The following is a 27,095-nucleotide window of genomic DNA, read 5'->3' as shown; positions in this document are numbered from 1 at the left end:
TTACGCAAATAAACACTTTATTTCGAACAAGTAATTTAATTATTACATGGTCTTGTGTTCTAAAAGAAAAGGGCTTTTTCAAGAACCTTTAAAACAATTCCAACAAATATGCTGCTGAATCCGCATACAAAGTTAGAGTTTCTTAAAACTTTAAAACAGGGTTATTGAATTCTAGAAACTTCCATTAGGACAAAATCTTTCAAATATGTGCAACATCACAAAGTTAAGGGCAAACTATTTAAATGAATAACAGACAAAAATCACAGACTCACATACAAAAATTACAGACAGACAAACAAATAAAACTAAAATCACTGCGTCGGACAGCCGTTGGCATCAAGATTCAGGTTGGACTTCTTGGGTGAAGTGTTTGGAATATGAAACCAGCTATCGGCGTGTGTGTCACTAGAACTGACAGCTGCACTGAGGCCGGTGTCTGGGAGGGGGAAAAAAAAAAAGGAGCATTTTCAGAATTTTCTTAACTAATTAACAATATAGGCATAATGAGGAAACACTTTGTAAAGGAACGATTCAATATTATCACAATTCGATTAAAGTTGCAATTCTATAAATATCACAATATTCAATTTTCCCCTGATTTTATTACAAATTTAAACCTTTAAAAAAAAAAAAAGTTTGAGTAATTAAATGTAGTCCTTTTCTTAAAACATTAGTTTTCTCACTAAAAAGCCAAGTGCAGAATTCAAAATAATACAAACCCAAGTTCGAATACAAGAATGACTCCAAAAGTCAACTTGACAGTGAGCGGACACTAAACTAATTTGCGCTCATGGTGTTTTGAGACTGGTGCAACCAATCAGGCCAACCAATATGAAAACCAGACAATTCTGCTCACTGGCTGATCGACCGCTTTATCTCCATTATAAACATAATGGATTTAAAAAAAATAATAAATAAATAAAATTGAGAATCGTGAATTGCCACACAAATGAATCGTGCTTTACAACTAAACCGAGTTGGAGCCCCTGATGAGTGCACATATCCAATATGTATCTATTAGCTTGCTTTGCTAAACAATAAAGCTGATTAGTGTATTAGATAATCCACTTCCCATAAAAGCTATCAAATGCATAATTTCTCAAATTGAAGTACAAATTACTACCTGCTGAAGCAACAATACATAATCGAGATATACACCTTACAGTGAGTTTTATTAGTTGTAATAAAATATGATTGCATAGATTATGCACATACACACATGTTAAAACCCATACAGCCCATCAGGCCAGTGACGATACAAAAATGAATACAGCTGATCAGGCCAGTGCAACCCCAAATGTGTTAAACCTGAAATGCACTCCACCAACCCCTTAGTGTGTACAGTACATTACCATCATCACTTTCTGAGAAATCATCCATAGCTGGCTCAGCTGCTATACATAAGAAGAAAACTTTAGGTAAAAAGCAACAACAAAACCAAGCCATTGTTTCCCTTTCACACACACACACACACACACACACACACACACACACACACATACCTGGGATGGCTCCAAGGCTGGAGTTATCAAAGAACTGCCTTGGGCAGTTGAGCGCCACTGGCTCTGTGCCGGCACGAATGTCGAAGAACTTGCTTTTTGGAGAGTCGATGAAGGCTTTCTTGGGGGAGTTGACTTCGGTTGCCGCTAACAGCGGAGGTCGCTTGGTCGGTGTCCGCGGGGAATGAGGAGCTTCTTTCTTACTTTCTCTCAGCTTGTACGCTCTGTTCTTCCATTTCATGATCTCTTCCTGTTGTTTGCTCACCAGGCTGGATATTACACGGGCCGATTATTTTAAACAAAAGGTCAATATATCAATATCTTAAATACAAACTAGATTCATTAACATTTAACAATTTACCTTTCAAATTGTGCAGTCTTTTTCTCCAGCTCTTCAATCTTTTTCTCTCTGTGACAAGTAGAAGTCTTGACCTGGGCGCCTGGTTTAGGATGAGGTTCCTCACCTTCCATGACTGTGAAAAAGATCAGAACAGCAATTAAATAACGTTAGCTTTAAAAAAAAAAAAAAAAAAGGAAAAATTAAGACATTAAGCCAGTGTGACGGTGCTCACATGATTGCTCTTCCAGCTGTTGGGTTTTTCGGAGAGTCTCCTTCAGCTTGCGTATAACATCAGCCCTGTGCTCCACCACTGACTTTAACTGTGCTATCCTGGGAAAAAATAAAAAATAAAGATGGATGATTACATGGATGTGCACTTAATTATGAAATATTACACCATTTACATCATTATTTTACCACTTAAACACTAAAATCAAACTATTTTCAGCATTCAACTCCAACTGGACTGCAAGTGTACACCATGTAACATTACTTAATTAAACCATAAATAAAAGAAATTCAACCCTTTTAACACCGTTAGTTTACAATTTACACCGATATTACATTATTTAACGGCGCAATATTGGTTTGGCAAATTAAACTCTTTAAATTTCATTCAATTTAACCCAGACAAAAACGCCTTACTCTTTTTCATGACCGGTCGTTACAGCAATGTGGTCGAGTTCCATCTTCACCAGTTTATCCTTCATAGTCTCCATTTCAGCAGCACTTGGCGACATCTTCACTTTTGCAAGTGCCTGGAGAGGAACAGAGAGTAGCGGTATTAAACCGGAATCACCATCAGGATTGTGATCACGTGACCCATTTTAAACCCACCTCAGCTTCCTTCAGCTTCATCTGCAGGTTCTGGATAAGTTCCTCTTTCTCCTTTGAAGCCGAGCTCAGCTCCTCAAGTTTAGCAGCATGTTTCTGGTTCGACACGTCCACCTGCGCCTTCAACTCCTCGATTTGCTTTTGAAGCACCTGACCAGGACAGATTTATCAAATTTAAGCGCTAAAGTAACACAAATATTCCAACATGATATTATTTCTGCCCCTGCTGGGCCCTTAAGCCAAGGCTCTCAATCCTCAGCTGCTGGGTTGTATTATGAGATTTTTTCAAACATGGGAGAGTCTTAGTGACTTTCCAAATATCCCATAGTTTGTGAATGTTGTGTGGATGTCCGTAAAAATGGAAGGGACGCCAATGTCCCTATAAATAAAACGATGGAAACCATGCCTTTATGGACTTTGCTTTGAGCACACTCCTACTGGAACAATTTTGGACCTCTTAGTTCCATGGAATGAAAATTACTACATAATGCTCTAATCCCCACCTAAACCCATTTTGTCATGTTTTAATCTTACCTCCAAGTGCTTTTGAGCCTGATGTAACTGAAGTGAGAGGCGATGCTTGTCTTGCAGTAGGTCAGCCTCAGTTTTGGGCTTCTCATTGGTCTGAGAGGGCAGCAGTGCTAGACTCTCTCTCCTCTCCTCCTTCAGCCTGTGAACTGCCTCATCCTCTAAGGGCTTTAGGGCAGAAACTGCAGAGCTATATTTCTCCAACATGTTCTACAGGATGGAAGGAGGATTAATAAACCCATGAACTCAACATGGTATTATGTTCTATTAATAGTGTTGGATATTTCCTTAAAATAATTAATAAACCTACTTTGCGGAAAGCTTTCTGGCGGTCTGTTAAAGCTGCACGCCGAACAAGCTCTCGCTCGAAGAACTGAACGATAGCAGCTGTGTCAGCGGGTCCAGCAAGTGCCATACACTGTTCGTTGGACCGGGTCCGTGCCTGAAGCTCCTCCGAGAGCGTCACTGCATGCTTGGCAACACCGTCTTCCAGGAAGTCCAAAATGCTGTTCATGTCCTGCCAATAGCAAAGAGTTTATTTAATACCCTGAAACAAGACAGGTGACATCCCAAAGACCTTTGGTTCTTACTGAACAATCTGCACTCATTCTGTCCTGCAACAGACCTGCAGATAGTGCCTGCGTTTGTCCAACAGCTCCGACAGTCTCTGGTCCCAAATCTCTTGGAAGTCACCAGGGAGAACCTGGAGGGGTTGTGAAGGAGCCTGAATTCGGCGAATAAGCACGTCATGCAGCCTTCTTTCCTCGAAGGACGCCACATCACGCTGAACTTGTTTCATGAAGTGAGCCTTGTGCAGTGCGGCAAGTCTTTGCAAGGTCACCTTAGGAGAAAAATCAAGAAGTTTATACATAAGGAAAATTAATCATCTCAAATCTCTACAAATTTTATATTTTGTATTGCGAATTTAATGGCAGAGTTCAAGAGTTTCTCGCAGATTGTTTGAATAATGTATCTAGTAATAGACAAGACGGAGACACACCTCATTTTTCCTAAGCAGATCATCCAGATGATTCGTTTTGGAAGTCAGACTAGCGATCGCCGCTCTATCGGACGTCGGAACGAGTGGTAACAGCTGACAAAACAAGGTCTTTTCTTTGCTACTGCCTTCTGCGAGATGATCTTTGGATTTTGGACGGTCAACAATCGCTTGGAGCTTCAAGAAGGCAACCTAGATTGGGTGGAAAATGAATGAACGGGGGAGGGGAAAAAAAAAAAAAAAAAGATATTAGATTAGAATCTAAAGCAATTACAGCCTTGTAGAATTCAGTGTCATTTCTAAACCAACACACTGAAACCAGGTAACAAATGTTTCGTTACTGAAGCTAGAAATGAATCTTTATTTTAAAAGTGAGATGCTTAATTTTTTTTTTACCTTAAGCTTTTCGTTACAGGTTTCAATCTCGGAAATCACCTTCAGCCTTCCCTCATTAGACGGTGCACTGGTGTGTTCACTCACTTCATTATGGCACTAGAAAGAGAAGTTGATAAAAACATTAGTTCCGCACATTAAAATCTGATTTGATTAAAATCACTGTAGTTTAAAACTTTTAAAGCTGTCTTACTGGAAGTTATCATAGAAGCATCTTGTATAAATCAAGCAGTTTGGTTATAATAAGTTTTTTTTTTTTTTTTTTGATGGGGTAAGGACCAACTCAATGAATTTCTAGACAGCTTTCCTTTTCCATAGACCATTTGGGACCTCAAATTATTCATATAGAGGTAGTACCTGACGAGTTCCGTTCCGGGAGCATGTTCATAGGTCTGATTTGCTCATAAGTCTGACAAAGCAAGTCTTCGACGCCTTTGAAACGAATATATACAATATAAAGCATACCAATACCCACACTGCCATAACTGCACCCGTCTCTGCGCCTTTAAATCGTAAGGGGGAATCACGGACGGCATTTTGTCTCAGAGCTGTTTTCCACTGTATTGGACTGCGAACTCTCTTGTTGAGGATTCTCCGAAATTAGGATTATTTACCATTAGGACAGGCATTTTCAATCATCGTTGAATGCGGACTGATTCATTGAAACTGGTGAATACTAACCTGGCTGAAAGACATGACCTCAGACTCGAGCTGCATTTTCTCCTTTGCTAGCCCATGAACCTTCTCCTCAATGTGCGTCAGCTGAAACACATTTTTTTCATTATTCTTACTTGCTGCATGAACAAAAAATAAAATGAATTTTACATATTGTAGCGATCCAGTACTCCTCTTTACCTCCTCCATTTTCCCCTCCAGCTGCCTCCTGAGCTGGTCCCTCTCTTCCCTGACTCCTTGGAAAACCTCCTGGAGCTGATCAGCATGCATCTTCTCATTAAGTAACTGTTCTTTAATGCCCCCAAGACTTTCAAGCTCTTCCACCAGCTTGAGTTTCTACAAATGAATAAAACAATCCAGTTTACTGTAAAGAAAAAAAAAATCCATTAGTTAACGCACACATTTTCTGCCAGTGCTGCTCACCGTTTGTTCACTCTCCTGAAGATCACGTCTCAGGTTCGCTCCATCCTCTCTGGCTGACTCGAGCATCTCTTGGAGTTTTGCTTTTTCTTCCTCGAGAGACGCGATGCGAGTCAGAAGATTCTGCACCTCGGTGTTGAGATTCTGAGTCTTGGAGGCATTCTTCGCCAAAAGCTGTTCTCTCAAATATGAAAGATCGGTGTTCAGCTGGATCATCTATCAAAGAAAAGTCGTGAGAGAGAGAGAGAAATGAAAAGCTTTTCCAATTCCAAAAGCACAATTTAAAGGACTCATTTATAGTGTACATGTAATATAGATACAGGTAAATAAGAATACGTAACTGAACATCAAAGAAGCAAAAAACAAAAAAAACAAATCACCAGTGCTGAAAGCTAAAATGAAATCTATTTTGTCCTGATGGTTCAAATTCATAATTACAAGAAGCTTTTTTCTGACTAGTGTGGAACTCCGCGCCTGTCCTCCGAAATGGCAAGTATGCGCACATCGATACGTCTTTGCTTAAATTATCCGGGGTAAAAAAAAAAAAAAAAAAAAATTCATATTTGTGTGACCACTTATTTATTTCAAACAATAGATTCATGCACAGAGGCAAAAAGTCACGATTACACATCAGACATGTATTCGATCTAGAACCGCATATGGACGTGACTCGGATCTGACCTGAATTTGTTTTTGTTTATTTTTACATCCGTGTCACACTAGGGTAATTAAGACATTTTAATCTGGTAACGCATTTCAAATGTCTTTATCGGACAAAAACGATGAAAAAAAATAAATAAATCCTTTTCCAAATCCCTCACAATGGAATTCTGACCAATCCTGCAGATTCCTGTGGTTAGGATCGAACATCAAACTCACTTTCTTTAAAAGTTTGAACAAATAAAAACCAAATGTTGAGCCTGATCAGGATAAAGCAGTTAAAGTTAAATGAAGGCAGTGTTCTTGCATTCTTTATTACTTTAATAAATCTTCCTAGTTGATCATTATACTGCATAAAAAAAAAAAAAAAAGTAGCAGCGCACACACAAAGCTAATCAGACATACGTGCTGCTGAAGCGCGGACTCTCTCTCAGCACTTTGGCCCATCGAGTCCGTGTTCTGCTGCTGCTTCAGCTCCTCCCTCGTAGCCTGGAGTAAGTTCTGATAGGCTTTTGACTGCACAGAAAGAGCGAGAAAGAGGGATCAAGAACTCCCTTTACTCCGCACAAGCAGAAGGGTGCAAATTTGTTCGGATCATTCTGTGTCCTTACCGTTTCAGCAGCCTCCTGAAGATCCTTCCTGAGTAACGTCCTCTCGTTCCTTAAATACTCGACTTCATCCTTTAGAGCCTGCATCTGTGGAGCAATGCAAGAACACATTCTAGAGGTTAGAATTACACAAGAACGTTGTGCAAGAACTGAGCAGGCACTTATTACAGAGTAGAATGTTGATTAAAGATATAATATTTCATTACGATTTGATTGGCCTGTTGAAACTCAGCTCTCCGAGTGGCTTTAGGACTCAGCGGCTTCTGCTGCTTCAGCTCACCTTGGACCTGAATGAGCTACACAGAGCAGGTTTATTAACGTCTCCGGTCATATTTCACTGCATAACTTTTTTTTCTTTTTGCATTTTAATACCTCTCTCACTCCCTGAAGTAGCTCCTGGAGACTGTCACCATCCTCATTCGGGTTAGTGCTGCTCGATAAGCGCTCTCTCTCGTCCTGAAGTTCCTTCAGCTGCTCGATCTTCAATAGAAACATGAAATAAATAAATAAACCACAAACTGATGTAAATGTTTCTAATAAACCAGTACCACCATTAACCATCTTCTTACCATGTTCTCCTTCTCATCCAGGTCTGATCTAAGCTGGTTCCTCTCCTCCCTCATCCCCTGCAGCACTTCTAGAAGCTGGTCTCTTTCCTCAGTGAGAGACATGATGTTGGCTCGAAGTCTCTCCAGCTCCTCTCCGCTCTCCAGGTTGCACTTGGTGTTCTCGGCCATGAGGCGATCCTTCTCGTTGTTAGCACACTGGAAATCTTCCTCCAGCTGCATCACCTGAAGAAGAGAAGTTAACATTAGTCACTACACATCTTACTTTTAGGTTCTTCTAATGTTTTTTTACGCAAATTACGTACATGCAAGTACCAACCAGCGGCAAGAACCACGCCACATAAATATTAAACAACTAACAGTTGAAGGTTAATTTAGTCATTAGCATTTAGCAGATAACCACTAAGCTAGGTCCTCTGAATTAATTTTTTTTAAATCAAATATGCTATAAAAAGATGTACTTTTTAAAATTATTATTATTTTTTTTTTTAGGATATGTGAGCTGGTAAAATAACACTCGCACCCATACCAGAAATGGCGGAAAGGTTTGACTCATTGAATCATTGATTTAATGCTGAGGTAATTTTGTAACTTTAGGGGATTTCTTAACACTGTTTTTTTTCTTTTTTTTCCTCCCTCTATTTCTAAATAAAGGAAGATGTTTGTGACACCACACACACACATACCAGAGGTGGCCTCCTAAAGAGCTAAAGACTGTTAGCCTATCCTATCCTTTTGCAGTTAGCTACTACCTGCTAGCCTAGCCTTATTTCTTATAGCTCTTAAAATGACTCCCAGAGAACTGAGAAGGGCTGAGCAGTGAACTGGGGGGGACATCCAAGTTATATGATGCCACAATAAGGGGGTAAAAACAGATTTCCTTGCTATGCTACTGTATTATTCGTTCACACAAACTGGCTACCTATAAAAAAAAATAAAAGAATAATGAGGTTTATTTTAAGAAATAGTGATTATACTAGCAAAATTATTTAAACTAGTTTTAATGTAGTGTGCATGGATGGAATAAAAAAAAACATTTATTTATATAATAAATTTATATAAATCATTTATTTATTTATCTTAGCCTGTATTAATGCACTTCAATAGCCTGGCTAAAACCAAGGAAACCAATGCTTCTAAAATGGTTGTGAATGGGGTGAAAGGGAAGGTAAAAGACCAAAAATATGGACCAGCACATCTCTCCTGGAACATGCTCATGCTATTTAAATTCCTGTTGCATGAAAAGCTGACAAAAGTGTTAAAAAAAAAAGAAAAAAAAAAAGCTTTTTCCTTCACCATTATATCCTTCTCCTCGAGATCTTTCTTCAGCTGAATCTTCTCCTCTCTTAGACCCTCCAGCAGCTCCAGAAGCTGGTCCCTCTCCTGAGTCATGGAGGCTACACATGCCTGAACCTGGTCAAGCTCAGCCACGTGAACTGCGGTCACCTCTGACAGAAGATGCTCTTTCTCCGCACTTTCAGACTGAAGCATCTCCCTTAATTGCATCACCTGTTTTTGGAAAATAAACGAATATAAAGACATTGTGTAGACTTTGTACAGCAATTTCATGATCTGAAGAATCTCCATCAGTTTAAGGTCGTACCGTTTCATTGGTCTCCTCAAGCTCGATCTTCAACTGGTCTCTCTCTCCAGTCAGAGTTGCGATACTGGCCTGATGTCTCTCCAGTTCTGCTTTGTTATCCGTGTCACCTTTGGATTTCTCAGCCAGCAAGTCGTCCTTTTCGGCTGTAGTAGTTTGGAGCTCGTCCATCAACTGCATCATCTGGAAGACAAATTCATAATAACATTAGATCCTATAGGATTCAATACAACACCTGTCCTCAATGTTTAGTATAAATATCCATCACTTGATCACAAAAACAAGCAAAAAACTTGGTTTACCTTGTGATTCGTCTCGCCCAGCTCATTTCTCATCTGGTCCTTCTCCTCTCTCAGGCCCTGCAGAATCTCCAGCAGTTGAGTTCTCTCTTCAGTAAGAGCGCTTACACTCGCACGAACCATCTCCAATGCGACGTCCTCCACGGTGTCGTTAGATCTCACGCACAGAAGCTCGTCTCTCTCGGAAGTAGCGGACTCAAGCTCCTGTCTCAGCTGTGAGATCTGAGAAGACATCACCACCACTTACATTCATGATCAATGCTTTGGAATTATTATTATTATTATTATTTTTTGCAAAATGTAAAATACTGACCAGGTCGTCTTTCTCTTCTAGAAGTTTCTTCATCTGGTCCTTCTCCTCTCTCAGGCCCTGCAGCATCACTTGTAGTTGATCTCTCTCTTCAGTAAGAGCAGCTACATTCGCACGACATGTCTCCAGTGCAGCGTCCTGCATAGTGTTTTCAGATCTCCCCTTCAGTAGCTCATCTCTCTCTGCTGTAGCGGACTCGAGCTCCTGTCTCAGCTGTGGAATCTGAGAAGACGTCAACATTAGCATTTAGTTTACAAGCATGATGAGCAACTAAAAAACAAAAAACAAACAAACAAAAAAAAAAACTTCTGACCATGTCTTCCTGTTCTTCTAAAAGGTTCTTCATCTGGTTCTTCTCCTCTCTCACACCTTGCAGGGTCTCCAGCAGTTGATCCCTTTCTTCACTAAGAGCAGATACATTTGCACGCATCGTCTCTAGTGCAGCGTCCTCCACTGCGTCCTTAGTCCTCTCTGCAGCAGCAGATTCAAGCTCCTGCCTCAGCTGTGTAATCTGTAAAGACCGACATCAACATTACCATTTAGCTTACATTCCTGATGAAGAGTAAGGATTTATCAAAAAAAAATAATAAAAAAAATTATTCTGACCATATCATCCTTCTCTTCTAGGATATTTTTAATCTGGATCTTCTCGTCTCTCAGGCCCTGCAATACATCTAGTAGCTGGTCTCTTTCCGCGGTGAGAGTACTAACGTTTGCCCGCATTTGTTCCAGCTCTTCTGTATATAGATCGTCATGAGTGTTTTCAGAAAGACGACGCTGCTTTTCCTCGTAGACCGCTTTGAGCTCTTCGTTAAGCTGGATAATCTGAGGTTAAATTAAAGAAATGGGACCGAATAAGGAAAAAACATTTACTTTGTTAAATATATTGACTTTGTAAAATATATTTATAATACCCGAAAAGAAAAAAAAAAACAAACAAAAAAACACAACACCCCACTCCAAGCTTTGATGATGAACTGCTAATCGAAAATAGGAATAATTAGTCAATTAACCTTTAATCATTAAAATGGTAACAAGATGAACATTTCACACACAAAAAAAAAAACTATAAGGCTGTTAAAAATACTGCTCATCTCTGTTGTCATTCAAGTCTAATAATACAAAGTCTATATACAAGTTACTACACGTGAGCTACTGAGAAATATTATGCAAAACAAACATTCAGTTAATAAATTTTCAACTTGCCGACTTCTTAATGGCAAATAACATTAACTGTTAATCCTCATCTCTTTTAATCTCCGTTAGTCCTATTACAAACTATAAAACTTTTTTTTTCCCCCCTCAGCTGGGCACCAATATTTATCCACATGTTTTTGACCACCACAGGTGACCCTTTTTGAAGCCAAGCCTTTATTTGTTAAATGAACACCACTGCACAGTGAAATTCTTTCTGCACGTATGCCAGTGTGTTAGAAAGCTGGGTCAGCCATGATTGTCCCCCTGGAGCAGACCGGGTTCAGGGCCTTGCTCAAGGGCCCAACATGGTGGAGCTGGGGCTTAACCCGATGACCTTCTGATCAGTTCCCGAGCACCTCAATCCTCTCAGCTTTATAAACTGAAATCGATATTTCCAAGTCTAAACCTTATTTTGAGACTACATTCATGGGATGATCTGAAACCTAGCATAAATACCTGAGTTTTCAGATCCTCCACAAGTTTGCTCTCTTCACTGTTGTCCTTCTCTGAGAGTTTAGACTCGAGCTGAGCCTTCTGCATTTCCAAATCACACTTGTCCTTCTCTAGGCGTTTTATGTCCGCCAGCGTTGCCCGCAATTCCGCTTGAGTCTCAATCATCTGTATCAAATTAAAACAAGCCATTAAATGGTTTTCGGATCATTCGTTTCAGGAACGATGCGTCTCAGACGGTTCGTTATGGTTTACCATTTCCACATTTTCCTGAGCATCCATCTTCAGCTGCTGGTTTTCTTCAGTCAGTGTTGCTAATTGTTCTTGTAACTGCTGTACAAAATGAGAAATTTTTATTTATTTATTTATTGAAAGTCTGTGAATATGTTGTCCTACTGTATGCCATGGAAAGAAGTCAGACTTACTCGTTGAAGTTCATCTTGTACACATGTGCCTTCTTGTTGTAAATTGATTTCACTCTGCATTGGCTTCTCCAGTATGAGCTGAAGAACACATCATCGTCATCATCAGCACCAGAGACACTGTAGTCAGTCCTTCATTTATTATTATTAAACCTCAGTTACCATGTCATTGCTCTCCTCCAGAGCTCTCTTCAGCTGGCCGTGTTCTTCTCTCAGACCCTGAAGAATCCCCTGAAGCTGGTTTCTCTCCTCGGTCACGGACTCAACTGTGGCACGAAGGGTCTCTAGATCTCCTTGATCACATGCTCCCTCAGTCTTCTCGCTTAGAAGCTGCTCTCTTTCACGTTGAAGAGATCCGAGTTCTTCGTCCAACTGCGCTGCCTGTATAAGAGATGCATAAGCATTAGATTTAAAATAAACTAAGAAATAAATAGGAAATTCATGCGAGCTGAAAACAAGCTCACTTTTTTCTCAGCTTCCTCCAAAGACGTCAGCAGTTTGCTATTCTCCACAGTGAAGTGCTCGAGGTCTGCCTGCGCCTTTGCGAGTTGCTCGGTAGCTTCCGTGTGCTGCTGACTGATTTCGGCTTCCTTCAGCTGGGAGTCAACCATCTGGCTCTCCATCCTGACGAGTTCCTCTTGTGCCTTATCCAGTTCTTCCTTAAGTCTTGTTTGCTCTTCATTCAAGGCGGACTGAGCAACAAGCAAACCGCTCTTTTCGTCTTCCACGGCACTGAGCGCTCCCGAAAGCTCAGCCACCTGGGGGGGAAAAAAAACAGTTGGGTCAGCATACCGAGTAGTTGGCCTTTGCTGAAATCTGAGAACCAAAAAACAGCCTTTCTAATGGAAAAAGTCAAATCAACACAGAAGCAGCAACATCTTAAGATCCCCATTACAGTGGTACCTTGGCATACGAATTTAATCTGTTCCGGAGGCGAGTTCTTTGATGTTTGAGAAATTTTGCACGGAGATGCATTTCCCCATAGGAAATAATGTAATGCAATCCGTTCCAAAACATATACATCACCAATATTACCAATTTCCAGAACTATAATCATATTTTTGCATATAAAAACAAAAATCAACAAATTTAGTTAAAAAAAAAAAAAAAAAAAATGCATATAAATTATCTAAAGTTAAATCACTAGGTTTCTTTCAGAATAACTAAATTATTATATTAATTATATAATAAAGGAAATATTTTATAGACATCTATAGATTCTTTTTATTCACTCTGAAGGGAAAAAAAAAAAAAAAAAAAAAAAAAAACAGATTAAAGGCCAGAAAATAACGGCCACAAATTAATTAGTTTAGGATTTATTTATAACCGTTACCAACGGTTACCAACAATACAGACCTTTCCAAGAAGTTTCCAGGGATTTTTAGATAAAAGTCTTGCTAAAAGATAATTACTTTCATCAAGCAACATTCTGTTAAATGCAAGCAGGACCAGCATGATGGCGTCCTTACCCTGTCAGTCACTTCCTGCAGTTCTGCTCTAAGCCGGGAATTCTCCGGAGTCGAGTCTTCAGCCTCTTTTTTCAGATCGTGCATCTACAGATTGATTGATAACATTTTGTAAAATTTTCTTAGCCAATCACATCTTGACAGCAATATCTGTCGTAACCTTACTCTCCTCGTTAGGAACACAACTGCTACTGGATTCGATTAAAATGTAACCTTGGCTCAGGGTGAAAAACACAACGGCCATTAAACACACAGTGTCTGCCCTCACCATTTCATCTTTCTCCTCCAGCTCCATCATGAGCTGGCTTTTCTCTTCCCTCAGCCCTTGCAGTATCTCCTGTAGCTGGTCTCTCTCTTCAGTGAGACAGCCGATCCTGGTCTGCATCCTCTCCAACTCGGAGTCGAGCGGTTTCTCAGACGCAGCATCGTCTCGTTCAGTGCGAGCCGACTGCAGGTCCTCTTTCAGCTGCTTCACCTGGGAACCAAACAGTTCTGTTTAGGACCGACTACTGCATCAAGAGAGCTGAGATTTATACCACGTGAGAGAGAGAACGCTCGAATGTGGTTGCTCTGGTCTTCACCATCAATGTGCAAAATGACCGAAGCCTAGCTGTCGGTTGGAACACGTCCCTTTACCTCGGTTACCACAAACTAACTAGCTTTAGCTTAGCTAAAACGCCAAGTTAACATTAGCTAACAACTTCCATGCTAAAGTTACTTTGCATTTGATTGAACTCTACACATCATCTCTGACTTAAACTACAATTCCAGTTAGTTGGTTAGTTAAAATGTATAGGAGACAGCTGTCACTCAAATCAGCCACGCCCCCAATTATGCATACTTTTACCCCGGCTCAAAACGTGTTTATTTCTGATCTATAGTTGGGCATTTGACCATTGAGGGATCTAAATGGGGAATGACTCACTTTTGCACCTAGAGGTCATTCGAGGAACTGCACGTTTTCTGCACTGGAATTATTTTTGAGAACCAGAGGTTTCCCTTCGTATAGATTAGCAGTATAAAACTTCGATGAAAGTGCTGTCTGCCCTCGTCCACATCCGCCCACAACCAGCTAGAATCAACACCATTACCAACCTCTTGGTGATGAAGTCGACCCAATTCTGGTGCACAAATATTTGGATTCAAAGCTTGACTTATGATATGCAAGTACCTGAATTTGCAGATCCTCGACAAGGGCGTTGTCGATTCCAGCCGACAGTCTGGACTCCAGTTGAGATTTTTCCTCTTCCAATTGAAGTATTTTGTCCTTTTGTGCTTTTTCTGTCTCTAGTGCTGCCCTCAATTCTTCTTGATTTTCGATCATCTACAATTGCAGACCAATAATTTAAGAATAGCTAAAGAACACGAAATTAAAAAGTACAGAGATTAATTTTAAATAATGTTCTTTGATCGTAAACATACCAGCTCGACGTTTTCCTCCATGTCTCTCTTAAGTTGATCTCTCTCTTCCTTGAGAGTCTGCAGCTCTGTCTGGAGGTTCTGAACAGTCTCGGCATCTTTGGTGTGAATTGCTTCCTGGAGCTGATTCCTCTCTTCAGTCGCAGCCTTCAGCTCGGACAGATGCCCCTCTCTTTCACAGCGAAGTGACTCCAGGTCCTCACCCAACTGCACTGACTATAGAGGAAATAAACCAAACCATGATAAATAACTAAGCCTCCAGGAGGTCAAACATCAGGGTCATTAAATTAAAGTGGCAAACAAAAGCCATATCAACCTTCTGCTTTGCCTCCTCCAAGGCATTGAGGAGGCTCCCGTTTTCCTCCAAGAGGTGTTCCAGATCTGTCTGGACCTTGGCAAGCTGCTCCGCTGTCTCTGCGTGTTGTTGGTTTAGCTGAACTGAGGCAAGTTCCGCATCAGCCAAATCCTTCTGCGATTTCTCAAGTTCTTCCTGGAGCTTCACAGCCTCTGCTTTGAGTCTCTCGTTGTCCTCAGCTTGAGCAGAGACAAGATTGTCCCTCTCCTCTTGTACAGAGTGAAGTTCACCAGTGAGGTCATTTACCTGTGAACAGATAATGTGTAGAAGACACATTTGTACAGTAATACAAAAACAAACAAACATGGATAAAGTTGGTCCCACTTTGACAACATGTAACAGCAGGTATCAAAAGGACTTGCGATTAAATTGATTGAAAGACGTACAACTGATTAATACTGGCATAAGACTTCAAACGTTTTAAATAAAGGTTTATGTCTTTGTACTACGATTTTGGCCGAGGTCGCTTCTCGAGTGGAACGCCTAATCGTTGCAAATTTACGAATGAACAAGAAGTAAAGCATCTATGCATTTTTTTAACATTTTTTTAATACACATTATTTGCGTGAAAAGTTATATAAACCTTAGTACCTAGACAATGTTTGTTGGACTTACGAACAAACTGGACTTATGAATGAGCTCTCGGGATGAAACTCGTTCGTATGTAGGGGACTGCCATATGAAGTGTGGAGCTTTCACTACAATAGGGTGCTATAGCTAGATCAAAAGATGAGAGAATTTTGGCTAAGAATGCTTGTGTTTCTCCAGTACAACAACACGCTGTTGTATTCATGATGGCAATTAAGTTCAAGGGTTTAAAAAGAAAAAAAAAAATGTAAATGAAAATCCTTCTTCCTTGATCAACACATTGGTCAGCCTTATAACCTCCTATAAACACTAAAAGCCTGTGGGATGAGCAAAACATGTGAACCCACAAGACAGGACCCATGAAGGACCATAAAGGATCTAGAAAGATTCCATGCCTGCAATTAAAAAGCTAGCCAGAACCTTTTAAATAGATCTTATGACCCACCTTTGCCAAAGGTACCAATACTTTTGGAGCTGAATATACGAGTGCTAAAATTATAGCCGGAAGTACGTATACACTCACCTGTCTCAGCAAATCGTCCACTTTAGCTGGAAGCTCTTCCAGATTCTTTAACTCCTCTACTTTGTCTTTCAGAGCGCCTTTACTCTTCTGACTCTTCTCAAGCTCCTTCTTTAATTCAGCAACTGTTTTCTCCAGCGTCAGGTTATCCAGTAAGTCTAAAGACAAAATAAAGAGACATGTAATTCCATTGCGGATCCAATGTTACGCACCCAGAAAAATGCCAAAACACCCACTTTTAGGAACTTTTCCATCCAGAAGAGCGGTGAGCTTGGTGTTCTCATCGAAAGCCCCAAACAGCTCCTTTTGGAGGTCCGTCTGCATTTCCTTGAAACGGGATTTCTCTCTCTCAAGTTGGCTCTGCAGGGATTTGACCTCGGTCTCCATTTGAGTGTACTGAACAGTCAAAGTTTCCTAGTAAAGGGAATTTCATAGTGTTTTAAATCGCCATCATGAAAGAACATCAAATTATTTTATTTTTATTGAGCCGTGGTCGATGCTTACGTCTCGCTCTTTAAGGGAGAGGTTCTCGCTACGTAGGAAAGCCCACTCCTTTTTGGTTTCCAAACTGAGCCCTTCTGCGTCGTCTAACGAGCGGCGTAACCGCGTTACCTCCTGAACGAGGTCCTTACCGTTCTGTACAAACAAAAAACAAACTAGATTACTCAAGTCTCATGATGCACCATTAACTCAAAAGCATCGGACCTTCAACTAAAGCAAGATGAAAGAGGAGAGGTAGCTCAGTGGTTAAGGAGTTGGACTACTAATCGGAGGGTAGCAGGTTCATACCCCACCACCACTAATTTACCCTTGAGCTATAACTGCTCAGTTGTATTATGAAATAAAATGTAAGTTGCTCTGGATAAAATGCATCTGCCAAATGCTGTTAATGCAAATATGAAAATAAATAAATCTTAGAATTTATACTCAAGAAGTCGGGTCAAAACTTGTTCGTGCCAGTAGAAAGCCAAGCCACGTTTAATTTCTTTCCTTTTTTTTTTCCATATATCACATCATATATACATATCACCTAGGCATCCTAAGAATGTTATCAAGGACTACAGAAAGAAGAAAACGGAGCCGGTTTCAGATCGTTTTTTAAAGCAGCCAGTGCCGAGAGGAATCATAAATTAAGGTCAAGTGAGGTTTAATGTCCATTTCATATTTTACTTCACGTACATGTCTTTTCTAATGATCATAGTGCTGGAAATTGGTAATATTTTTGGGCGGCTGGAACGGATCATCCACATTTACATTATTTCCTATGAGAAAACGTGCTTTGCAATACGAAATTTCTCCTGAAGAACTCGTCTCTGGTTAAAACCTTTATTTACATACCAAACTTTGCAGGTCAGCCACCAGGTCGTTCTTCTTCGTCAGCTCCCCGGACATCGCCTCCAGATCAGACTACGAAACCCAATTGAGAGAAAGAATTAAATAAAAGTTGTACTACAAAGCAGCGTTAAAAAGTATCACATTACTGTCACGTGTACAGCGTGACTGTATATTTATACCTTCAACTTCTGGATCAGATCTTCTGAATCTGTTAAAGCCTTTTTCAGCGTGGAAATTTCACCCTCCAGCTCCCGCTAAAGGACAAGAGGTCAAGGGTCATTAAAGTGAGCCCTTACACAACTGAGGGGAAAAAAATTAAATTAATGAAAATTAATGAAACCTCATAGTCTTTCTTGCTCTCAGCTTCAAGTTTTTCAAACTCTTCCGCGTCCTTCCGATCTTCGACGTCTCTCAGAAGAGTGTTTTTGTCCTTCACCAGTGTCTCATTGTCCTGCTTGAGTCTCTCCATGTCTTGCATCAGGAGCTCAAGGTTTTGCTTTAGCATGTCCCGCTCTGCAGCAATTGCTTCCTAAATAATAAATACATCATAAGTTTTAAAAATTTTTCATAGAATGAGAACAAGCCATCTAAAAAGGGTTCATTTAAAATCTACATTTCACAGAAATCAGAAGATTTGAGCACGCACCCTCTCAGAGCTCAGAGTGTCACAGAGCTGCATTGCCTCCGCAAAGAACTGTTAAAGAGAAAGAAATTAAACTGCATGTCCTACAGAAATGTAGATAAAAGAACGCAGTGTAAAGTAATGTCCCCGCACCTGCTCACGGGCGCTGTCATCCTTCTCCGGCTCAGAAGGCTTTTCCAGTTCTCCGACCTTCATCTCTAGCGTGGAGCACTTCTGCTCAGCTCTTTGTTTCTCCTGTACCTCCGTCTCCAGCTTCTCCTCCAACGTCTGTAACTGTTTCTCGAGCTCTTGTGTCCTCTGCTCCAACATTGCACTCCTCTCTTCGGCCTTTTGCTTCTCCTGAGTTTCACTCTCCAAACGACGCTCCAAAAATTCGACTCTGATGACAGGTAGTGGTGGAGAAAGTTCAGAGACGGGACAAAACGTTAGTTCCTTCTCTATCCACACCAAAATGCAGGATTGAGTAATAAAGTCAATAATGAGTTGTTTTATATGCATTAATGCGAAGCCTAGAATACAAAAGTCAGAGAAGCAAATAATTTTTTTAATGGTTTTCTTTTCTTACCAAATTCAATTTAATAGCACTAATGATTACTGTGGCGCCACGGCGGCTTAGTGGTTTGCGCTGTTGACTTGCACCTTCAGGGGTCAGGTTTAATTCCCGTCTCTGTTCATGGTGCCACTTAGTGTTGATCGCTCACTCGTAGTCTATACCGCTTAATCCTGTATTCAGGGTCACGGGGGCCTGAAGCCTGCATCACTGGGATAGGCTCCAGGCCCACCGCGACACTGAATACATGATAAAGCGGTATAGGCGATAAGCGAGTGTGTAAGTAAAATACATTTATGTCCGTGCTTGCAACGTGACGTTAAGGGGTATCAATACTTTTGCACATCGTTGCAAAGTTGGATAAAAATGCAATAAAAAATTAAATAATAAAATTTAAAAAGGCTACTAGAATACACTTTGGGTGAAAAACTAATTTAATTATAAATACTCATATTTCCTTTAGTTGGTGCACACACACACGATATAATCTGTACCCGTGTTTTGGGTAATCTGTTTCTGCATAATGGCTAATCTGTGTGCACAATTTAGTAAAAAAAAAGTGGAGAATTACAGATTAAATCTCCTCTTATATCTAAAGAAAGTCATTTGTAACCAACTCTTACTGGTCCCAGTAAAGTCAGTATGTACACAATTGTATGTTTTTTTTTGTATATAGATGTTTTAAATTTTTTCTTTTTTTTAAATAAAAATATTTTCCCCCCCCCTGATTTCAGGCGTGGCCAATTCCTCCCCGTCACTAGGGGGCACCCATATTAAACTACTACACCTCAGTTGGGAGGGCCAAAGATTATCAGGCGTTTCCTTCGAACCACGCGACGCCAGCTGACTGTATCTTTTCTAACTGCTCGCTCAGACGCCATCGGGGTGGCGTGACACACTCAGAGGACAGCGCTATCTGCTCCTGAAATGCCTCAAGATCTCCAAACTAAATAAAAACCGCCAAAACTCCCGAATCCGGCCTATAAACACATCCCAAAAGATGGTAAACTCATCTTACCCATCCGAGCTGCGCATGGTAACGTTGCTCTGGGTCATCTCCAGGTCTATAGACATGTCCGCACCAGGGGAGTAAAAGCACGGTGCGTCAAACTCCTCCATGTCTGCAGGCAAAAAAAATATATATAAAAATCATTTAATTAAACTGAACTGGTAAGGATGTGTACGTAAAAAAAAAAAAAAAAAAAAGGGAAGTTAGATAGAGCAGAATTCCCACCTTCCGTCTCCTCGGTCACAGTAAGATCAGCTTTCCTCTTTTTGAACAAGGGCTCGACGTAGCTCATTTCCGCGGCTACGAAATCGTCGCTGACCGACTGAGCCGACCGTAAGAGCTTCCCGCCCCAGGTCACTCTCCTCTTGGGAATCTTTCGTTAGACAACAACAGCGAGACGCATGAGCCATGAAATCACAACTGATCCAAAAACCAAGCCTCCAGAGAAACGATTCACGCTACCTTAGGGGCCGGGAAGGCGTTGGAGGCCGTCACCAAAAGCTTGGTGAGGTTCCTTATCCGGTCCGCTTGCTCTCTCTGGAGCTGGTCCTTCTCTTGGAGGAGCTGGCACAGAGTCTCCTTCTCAGTCACGGTTGTCTGGCTGACTGAAGAGACCTACAGATGTAAAAACAGTAATCGAATTAAAAAATTATCCATTATTGTAGTGTAACTCTTACCAGAGCAGCATGTGTGTGTGAGATAGGATGATCGCAACGATAAATCTCACAATTTAATTTTTTTTTTGTAGAGCTTAAAGGAGATTTAAATATACTGACCACCTTCCTTAGAACAACAATGAATAAAATTTTATTTTTTAAATCTCAATTTTTTTTTTTGCATGTTCGCTATTAAAAGGAGACGCTAAATTGCTGAATAGTTGATTTACCTCTTGAAGACGACGTTTGAGATCCACGATCTCGTTGCGATATCTTCTCAAAAGAGCGCCGTCGTCCGAGACCTCGGTGACATGCGGATCGTTCTTCATGCGTTTGGCGGCGCTGGCAAACTGTCAAACACGAGATCAACAAACTGTCCAACTGATAGATCTTCTACATGAGTGTGTGTGTGTGTGTGTGTGTTCTTCTGCTTACCTGTAAGGTGCTCACTGTCTCGTCTACAGTAGCCGGAGTGATGGTGCAGATGATGACAGTTTTGGCGTTGCCTCCCAGGGAGTTCTGGAGGATCCGGGTTAGCTTGCTGTCTCTGTAGTTTGTGAAACCCCTGGAAGATGACGTGAAGACGAGACAATGCATTATTTGAGTTTAAGATACAATGTACATTGTATTTTATCTTCTATGCCACTTTTAACAATAGACATCGTCTTTGTCTCTTTGTACAATTTCAATCAAAATTCGCTCCAACACGAGAGATGCTGTGCTGATTAATCATTTGTGACTAGTTAAAGTCACACCACCTGCAGGATCATAGCGGAACTGCAACATTTTATACCCCCGCGAACGAAAAAAAAAAAACATATAGAAATTAAAAGAACAATTTGACAACACATGAACTGCCACACGAAAGAATCTCAATATGTACCTCAATCCCTCCGCTTAATTTATCCCCTTTTTTTAATGTTATACATATGATACGGAAAATGTTCATAGCCAAAGAAGCTATGTACTTCTGAAGTTTATGCAGCATGGAAATGAGCAATCATGCTTCCCTTAAAATCGCAAGTTGCTAACTTTAGCCGTATTGAGAGAGATGATTTTATATGTGCCCCCCCCCCCCAAAAAAAAAAAAAAATTTCAGCGTTATACTGTCTCGTTTCAAACAATAATCATTTAAAATGCTAATTATTCATATTTATGCGTATTGATACTAAAATTGGTTTTTAAGCTTATAAAAGCATATGATCGTTAAAAATGTTGATTAAATTGTTAATTAAATTAAATTTTTGTCGAATGTCGAACTCATGTTGCAATATCTTAATTTTGCTTTTTAGAATACGGTTTTTCAGTTATAAATATTGTTTATTATAATATATATTCAGTTATATATGAAATCTAAAGTGGCCAAGTTTCATCTGAATGACAGTTAAGAATCATAGACAGATTTGAATTTTTAAAAAAGGTTACTGACACTACAGACATAAAAGGGCATGAAATCGTATTTAACAAATGTGTTTCTTTTTTACCTGATAAAAATATTAATGTGTATGCGAATTTATTTAAAAAAAAAAAACTATGCATTAAAGCAGCATCCAAACAGGCTTTTAGATTACTTCAATGTTTAAAGTAGAAGCAGGTATATTTTTTAGTATAGAATATACATACTTCTGGCTCTCATCAGACAGTTTCTTGATGACCTGCCCCAAGGTGAAGAGACTCCGATTGATATTACATCCCTCTTTTAAACGGGTCCCTGAATCAAAACAAGCAGCAAAAGATGAACATTTCAATAAACGTTCATTAAAACATTAAGAATTATCCGCACTGACGAGACCCCGGCTTACCCTCGGCTCCGGTCTGACTCGCTCGCTCGGCCCCAGCGAGATCCACCAAGTTCTGCTCGAAACAGGAATTTAATATTGGAAAGTGCTTATTAGATAGAGTGAAATGACAAACATAATGAGCGTTTCTATGAACATATTTCATTTGAAATGTGGATAAGCTTTGAGAAATCCCGCACCAAATGGGACACTATGATGGCACCGTCTGCGTTTTCACCGGACGCCGGGTCGCTTCTCTCTCTGCTCTCCAAGATCTGCGGGCAAAAGATGGTCAACTCAGTTCAGAAAACAAGATTCGAAATAATGAGCATTTTGAGCGAATTTACAGTAAAGCACTCACCATGCGGAAAATGGTGTGAGAGCGACTGCTCCTCTGGTTCATCTTAGTCTTCCCATAATGTCGGTTTTCTAAGGGCAGAAAATGGATAAATGGTCGTTAGGAATGATGTACCACCATGCCATTGAATTCTTGATTCCGATTGGTCACTAGATGCTGATTATTAATAACAATAATAATAATATTATACACATTCTGTATGGCTAAAATAAAAACACCGCATTCAATTTAATTCTGCTAAAACAAACAACCACATTACTTTCTCCCTTCCTGATCCAGGCCAGCGCTTGCTCCGGAGAAGTCACCAGCTCTTCCGTCAAATCAGCCACGTAGACGTTTTTCTGCCAGCGAAAATAAATAAATAAAAACACTTACCATTAGATGCTGCACATTCAAAGTGAACGAAAACAATCGCACAAAACTTACGTAGTTGCCTTCGCGGATTTCCAGCGGTTTCCTTTTCCAGCTCTCGCACAGGAGGTCGGTAACCGTCTCGTTGTAAATTTCCATGTAACTCACGCGCAGGAGAAACTCTTTCTTCGGACACTATAAGGATCGACATCATCAATCGAGTGAACGCCATTATGGATTCAGATCACTTAGAGAACTCAGATCAGTGCTTGAATCAATACTGTTATTAGAAAGTCGTACGTTTTTGATGGTATGGAAAACGTCCGACATGGCAAGGGGGATGACGCCAGGGCTGTGCTCGCTGCCCATCATGGTGAAGGTCTTCCCAGAGGAGGTCTGTCCATACGCAAATATAGTTCCTGTACAGGAGTACTGCTGTCAGACTACAAGCTCGATATACAGTGTACAGTAGATCACGTCATGGCGTCAGACTTACCGTTGTATCCCTCCACAGTGGACACCACCAGGGGTTTGGCGATGTCATGATAGAGCTGATTGGTGGATTCTTCCGCACTAAAAACCCTGTCTAAAGATTGAAATAAATAATGAGATTTACCCAAGATATCCGTTGTAAAGGTTATGATCTCAACATCGCGCAAGTTACTTACCAAAGCTGAAACTTTTGGTCATGTTGCAGTCATCGTCAAGCTGATGTATGGCCTGTTTATCAGCCTTCCAGTACAGCTGCACAGGCTCCGCATTCTCCGCCTCCTCGCTAGGGTTAGGAAAAAAACAAAGTTTTATATAACATTCTATCTAATGTTTAAAGTCTGGAAAAGGTTTAGAGTTAATAATATTTCTTCTGCAACAATATCAAACTTTTTTTTTTCTGCTCAAGATCAAGGTATCTTTCTTTGAGCAAAAAGAAAAAATGATTCCGGTAAAAAATGAGATTCTTTTGCGCAGCTAAACCCATACCATGTCTTCAAGTCCTGCACAAAATACAAACAAATAAAATACTGTAAAATTTGCGAACGCGCTTCGCTTAGCTTTCAACCGATGCAAAAAAGTTTTGAACGGCTCCTAAACGCACACGCAACTTAGCCGGTGATCAGTTCCGTATGTGTGCCGAAAATGCTTTTTATAATGATGCAAATTTCTTGCAAAGCGATCATTTTTAGGAATCGTTCGTATGCCGAGGTTTCACGGTATTCGCGTTTGCATTTGGGGAAGTTTAGTGTTACCAAGTCCAGGTGGTGCATTCTAAACTATTCACACATTGGCAGGCAGAACAGCATTAGGGGCATAATTAGTTACTTATTTTGTGTATAACTAAGAAAATATAGTACTGAATCGAACTATTTATAAAATCGTGATATAAGGATCGCAATCCAAATCAAATCAGCACAGAGGTATCGTGATAATATCGCATCATGTGATCCCTGACCATTAACATACCTATTGTGCATTTTAGATTTTTTTTGTCCACACACAAAATTCACTGAAAACAGACTTTTGAAAAAATATATATATAAAATTAAAGTATGTACTCTGAATTCTTTCCGAGTTTCTCGTCCGGCATGCGTAAGGCCTGGGTTCGAATCCCACCCAATACACAAACCCAAGCCACTGGACGCAGTGCCGGTCCCAAGCCCGGATAAAATTGGAAGGGAATCTGGTGTAAAACCTGCGTTTAAGTGGTGTCGTCCACTGTGGCAAGCAAAAAACCAACACCTTGAGAAGCCATCTTGAAAATCTGAACCTACACCTGCCAGATTGGGAAGCAGTTTTCTAATTTCGTTCTCAACCATGACATGATCCTGGAGAAGAGGAATAGTTTTACTCAAGCTTCATGTACACAGACAAAAGTGTTGTCCCTGTAAGGGTCAGTCCTCAACTATACTTTTTTTCTAAAAACCTAGCCTAGGATATCAGGAAAAAAATAATAAAACCGTCTTCTAGACTTAAACACATTCTCATCCCCAATAAAGCTTCAGTGAGGAGGGTTTTATTAACATGAAAATATTGAACATGCACCAATACGTTTTCCACACCAGCTTGATTTCATCGTAAGGAAAAAGAGCTATAATGAAACAACATGACTACTCCTTCTTGCCATTATTCCAGTATAGTCTCTGTGAACGGAAGTGCAGGTACATTACCGAAAATACCAAGGGGACTGAAAAATTTAAAAACAGGACATAATACTGCAGACATGCCATGACAAGGTGCTAACGACTGCTACAATTTAATATTACTATGACACGACCACGTTATCTCCGGATCACAAGAAAACAGATTTTTTGATAAGAAAAATAAGTCACAATGTTGACATTCATTAAGAGAGACATTTAGGAATCGCCTGATCTTTCTGAACTTCTGTAAATCGTTAACTTACTTGAGTTAACTTTATAATGATTAAATGTGAAAAACAACATCTTAGAACGATGATTCAGCTTCATGATGTTTTTTTCCACCAAGATCTTTCATTGTCCTATTGTGAGAAATAAAAAGTGCTTGCAGGAGATTGCTGTCCATCAGTGTGCAGGACATGGAGGACAACATCACCTCGATGAATAACATCTGCCTGTTGGGTGTGTGAGATCCAGTGATCAAGTGACAACATGACTTGATCATGTCAGTTAAACAGGATATAGATAAACTGTTGCATTAGTAATGAGGTCTTTGGGTTTAATGAAGTTTTAAGCACATTAACCTAATGATTATGGTAATAAAATGTAGTGCAATCATGTATGATGAGCTGGTTTTCATGGCTTGGTAACTAAACCCCCTCTGCTGTTTCACTAAGTTACAATACAGGACAAAAACAAATGCATTACAAACCTGAAACTCATCTGATTTATATCTGATCTATACAAGACTAACTAATGATATTGTTTTGGCAACTGAAAAAAACCAAGACTATGATAACATGAGAAGATAAACCCAGCATCATAACTTATCTCTTTCTCTCTCTCTGTCTGATCAGACTAAAACAGTCAGGGGAATAATTTACACCCAAACCCACTTGGCTACCCAATAAAACCACTTCACCATCAAAATATAAGTAACTTCTTACCGTTTAATAAGGGGTCGCACCCTAACGCACACTTTAACCGCAGACTCCTCGGTCATCTTTCCCTCATGTCCGTCCTGCGCCTCTACACCGTAACGAACTAAACGTCCCGACTAACCGATCAACCCGCAGAGCAAATTCAAACTCTTCAACTAAAAGAGATTTAAAATTTCAAACGACATTTGATTGGTCGACGTCACGCACCTTCGTCCAATCACAATGAGCGCGTAATCACGTGAGCACAAACTGGATGCAGATTGGGTCCTGTTTCTTGTTTTACGGCGATTGGCAGTCAGAATGTTGCATTAGCGCCACCTATGGGGCTTATTCACGCTTAGCTTCCTTGTGTCTTGAGGTAAATTTTCCTTAAAAAAAAAAACATTAAACGCTTCCTTCCCTGACCTAATAAACCAAAATTACACTATTTTAGTGTATAAATGTACACTACTACAATACTCTAATACTTATATTAGAATACTTATTTTTTGGTGGATTTTCAGCATGGCAGAGGAGGGATTTTTGTTAAGGTGATCTGGCAACAAAAAAGATGAACAATTAAAACCTTGTTTCTTGGCTATAAAAGTGTCAAAATGACATATATTTCTTAATAATAACAATTAAAACTAATAATAATAATAATAACGGCAGCACCCTGGTTTAGTGGTTAGCACTGTGGCCGCGCATCTCCAGGGTCGGAGATCGATTCCCGCTGGTCTGTGTGTATGAAGTTTGCGTGGTCATCCTATGCCTGTTGGGTTTCCTCCATGTACTTTGGTTTCCTCCCACAGTCCAAAGACATGCTGATTAGGCTAATTGAATTGTCCATAGTGTGTGTTTTTCAGTTTTGAACTGTTTGAACCAAGTCGAACCAGTTAAGTGGGCTGGTGGTTCGAATCTTACCTCTGGTGTGTGTGTGTGTGTGGACCTTGCATGCTTATTGGGTTTTTATCCACAGACAAAAGACATGCAGTGTCGGTTGACTGGCATTTCCCAATTATTGGTGTGTGTAAGTCCCTGGGATAGGCTCAAGTCCCCTTGAAATCATCCACAGGACAAGTGGTATGGGTAATAGAGAGATGGATACTGTTTGAGTTAAACATTTTAGTTCCAGCAACTAGACAAACAGTTTAAAATCTAGAAAGAATTCTAGGTAAATAATTCAGTAGTAAACATGTCGATGATGATGGTGGCTG

At 40.2% G+C, this 27,095-nt stretch overlaps 1 protein-coding gene across 1 annotated transcript; it reads right to left on the bottom strand.

Annotated features, from left to right (window-relative positions):
• On the bottom strand, positions 1-26,045 carry cenpe (centromere protein E). Its single transcript, XM_053477237.1, has 59 exons — positions 25,906-26,045; positions 23,495-23,601; positions 23,323-23,412; positions 23,127-23,245; positions 22,902-23,021; positions 22,735-22,816; positions 22,479-22,546; positions 22,318-22,392; positions 22,142-22,193; positions 21,963-22,050; positions 20,775-20,904; positions 20,570-20,689; positions 20,146-20,298; positions 19,909-20,056; positions 19,693-19,795; positions 18,257-18,503; positions 18,128-18,175; positions 17,822-18,010; positions 17,661-17,735; positions 17,485-17,553; positions 16,651-16,782; positions 16,383-16,560; positions 16,150-16,304; positions 15,000-15,284; positions 14,687-14,899; positions 14,436-14,588; positions 13,533-13,739; positions 13,268-13,351; positions 12,263-12,556; positions 11,961-12,179; positions 11,802-11,879; positions 11,632-11,709; positions 11,383-11,544; positions 10,336-10,554; positions 10,043-10,240; positions 9,733-9,951; positions 9,423-9,641; positions 9,124-9,303; positions 8,817-9,029; positions 7,524-7,745; positions 7,327-7,434; positions 7,161-7,250; positions 6,958-7,041; positions 6,752-6,862; positions 5,690-5,902; positions 5,447-5,602; positions 5,273-5,353; positions 4,595-4,690; positions 4,202-4,390; positions 3,827-4,042; positions 3,512-3,718; positions 3,208-3,411; positions 2,677-2,823; positions 2,485-2,597; positions 2,072-2,169; positions 1,861-1,972; positions 1,503-1,768; positions 1,353-1,394; positions 1-436 (listed from the first exon to the last, which is right to left on the bottom strand). Exons 1-59 carry the CDS (start codon positions 25,959-25,961, stop codon positions 312-314), a joined length of 8,505 nt encoding a protein of 2,834 aa, XP_053333212.1. The 5' UTR covers positions 25,962-26,045; the 3' UTR covers positions 1-311.
• Positions 26,046-27,095: the final 1,050 nt, after the last annotated feature.

This window comes from Clarias gariepinus, chromosome 18 (genome assembly GCF_024256425.1).
Source record: "Clarias gariepinus isolate MV-2021 ecotype Netherlands chromosome 18, CGAR_prim_01v2, whole genome shotgun sequence".
Classification (NCBI taxonomy): Eukaryota; Metazoa; Chordata; class Actinopteri; order Siluriformes; family Clariidae; genus Clarias; species Clarias gariepinus.
This window is presented reverse-complemented; position numbering and strand designations above follow the sequence as displayed.

Coding starts and splice junctions, on each gene's coding strand:
- cenpe (XM_053477237.1), bottom strand. CDS start 25,961: ATGACCGAGGAGTCTGCGGTTAAAGTGTGCGTTAGGGTGCGACCCCTT. Junction 11,710..11,801: donor TACAAGATGAACTTCAACGA/GTAAGTCTGACT, acceptor CATTTTGTACAG/CAGTTACAAGAACAATTAGC. Junction 3,412..3,511: donor GCCAGAAAGCTTTCCGCAAA/GTAGGTTTATTA, acceptor TCCATCCTGTAG/AACATGTTGGAGAAATATAG.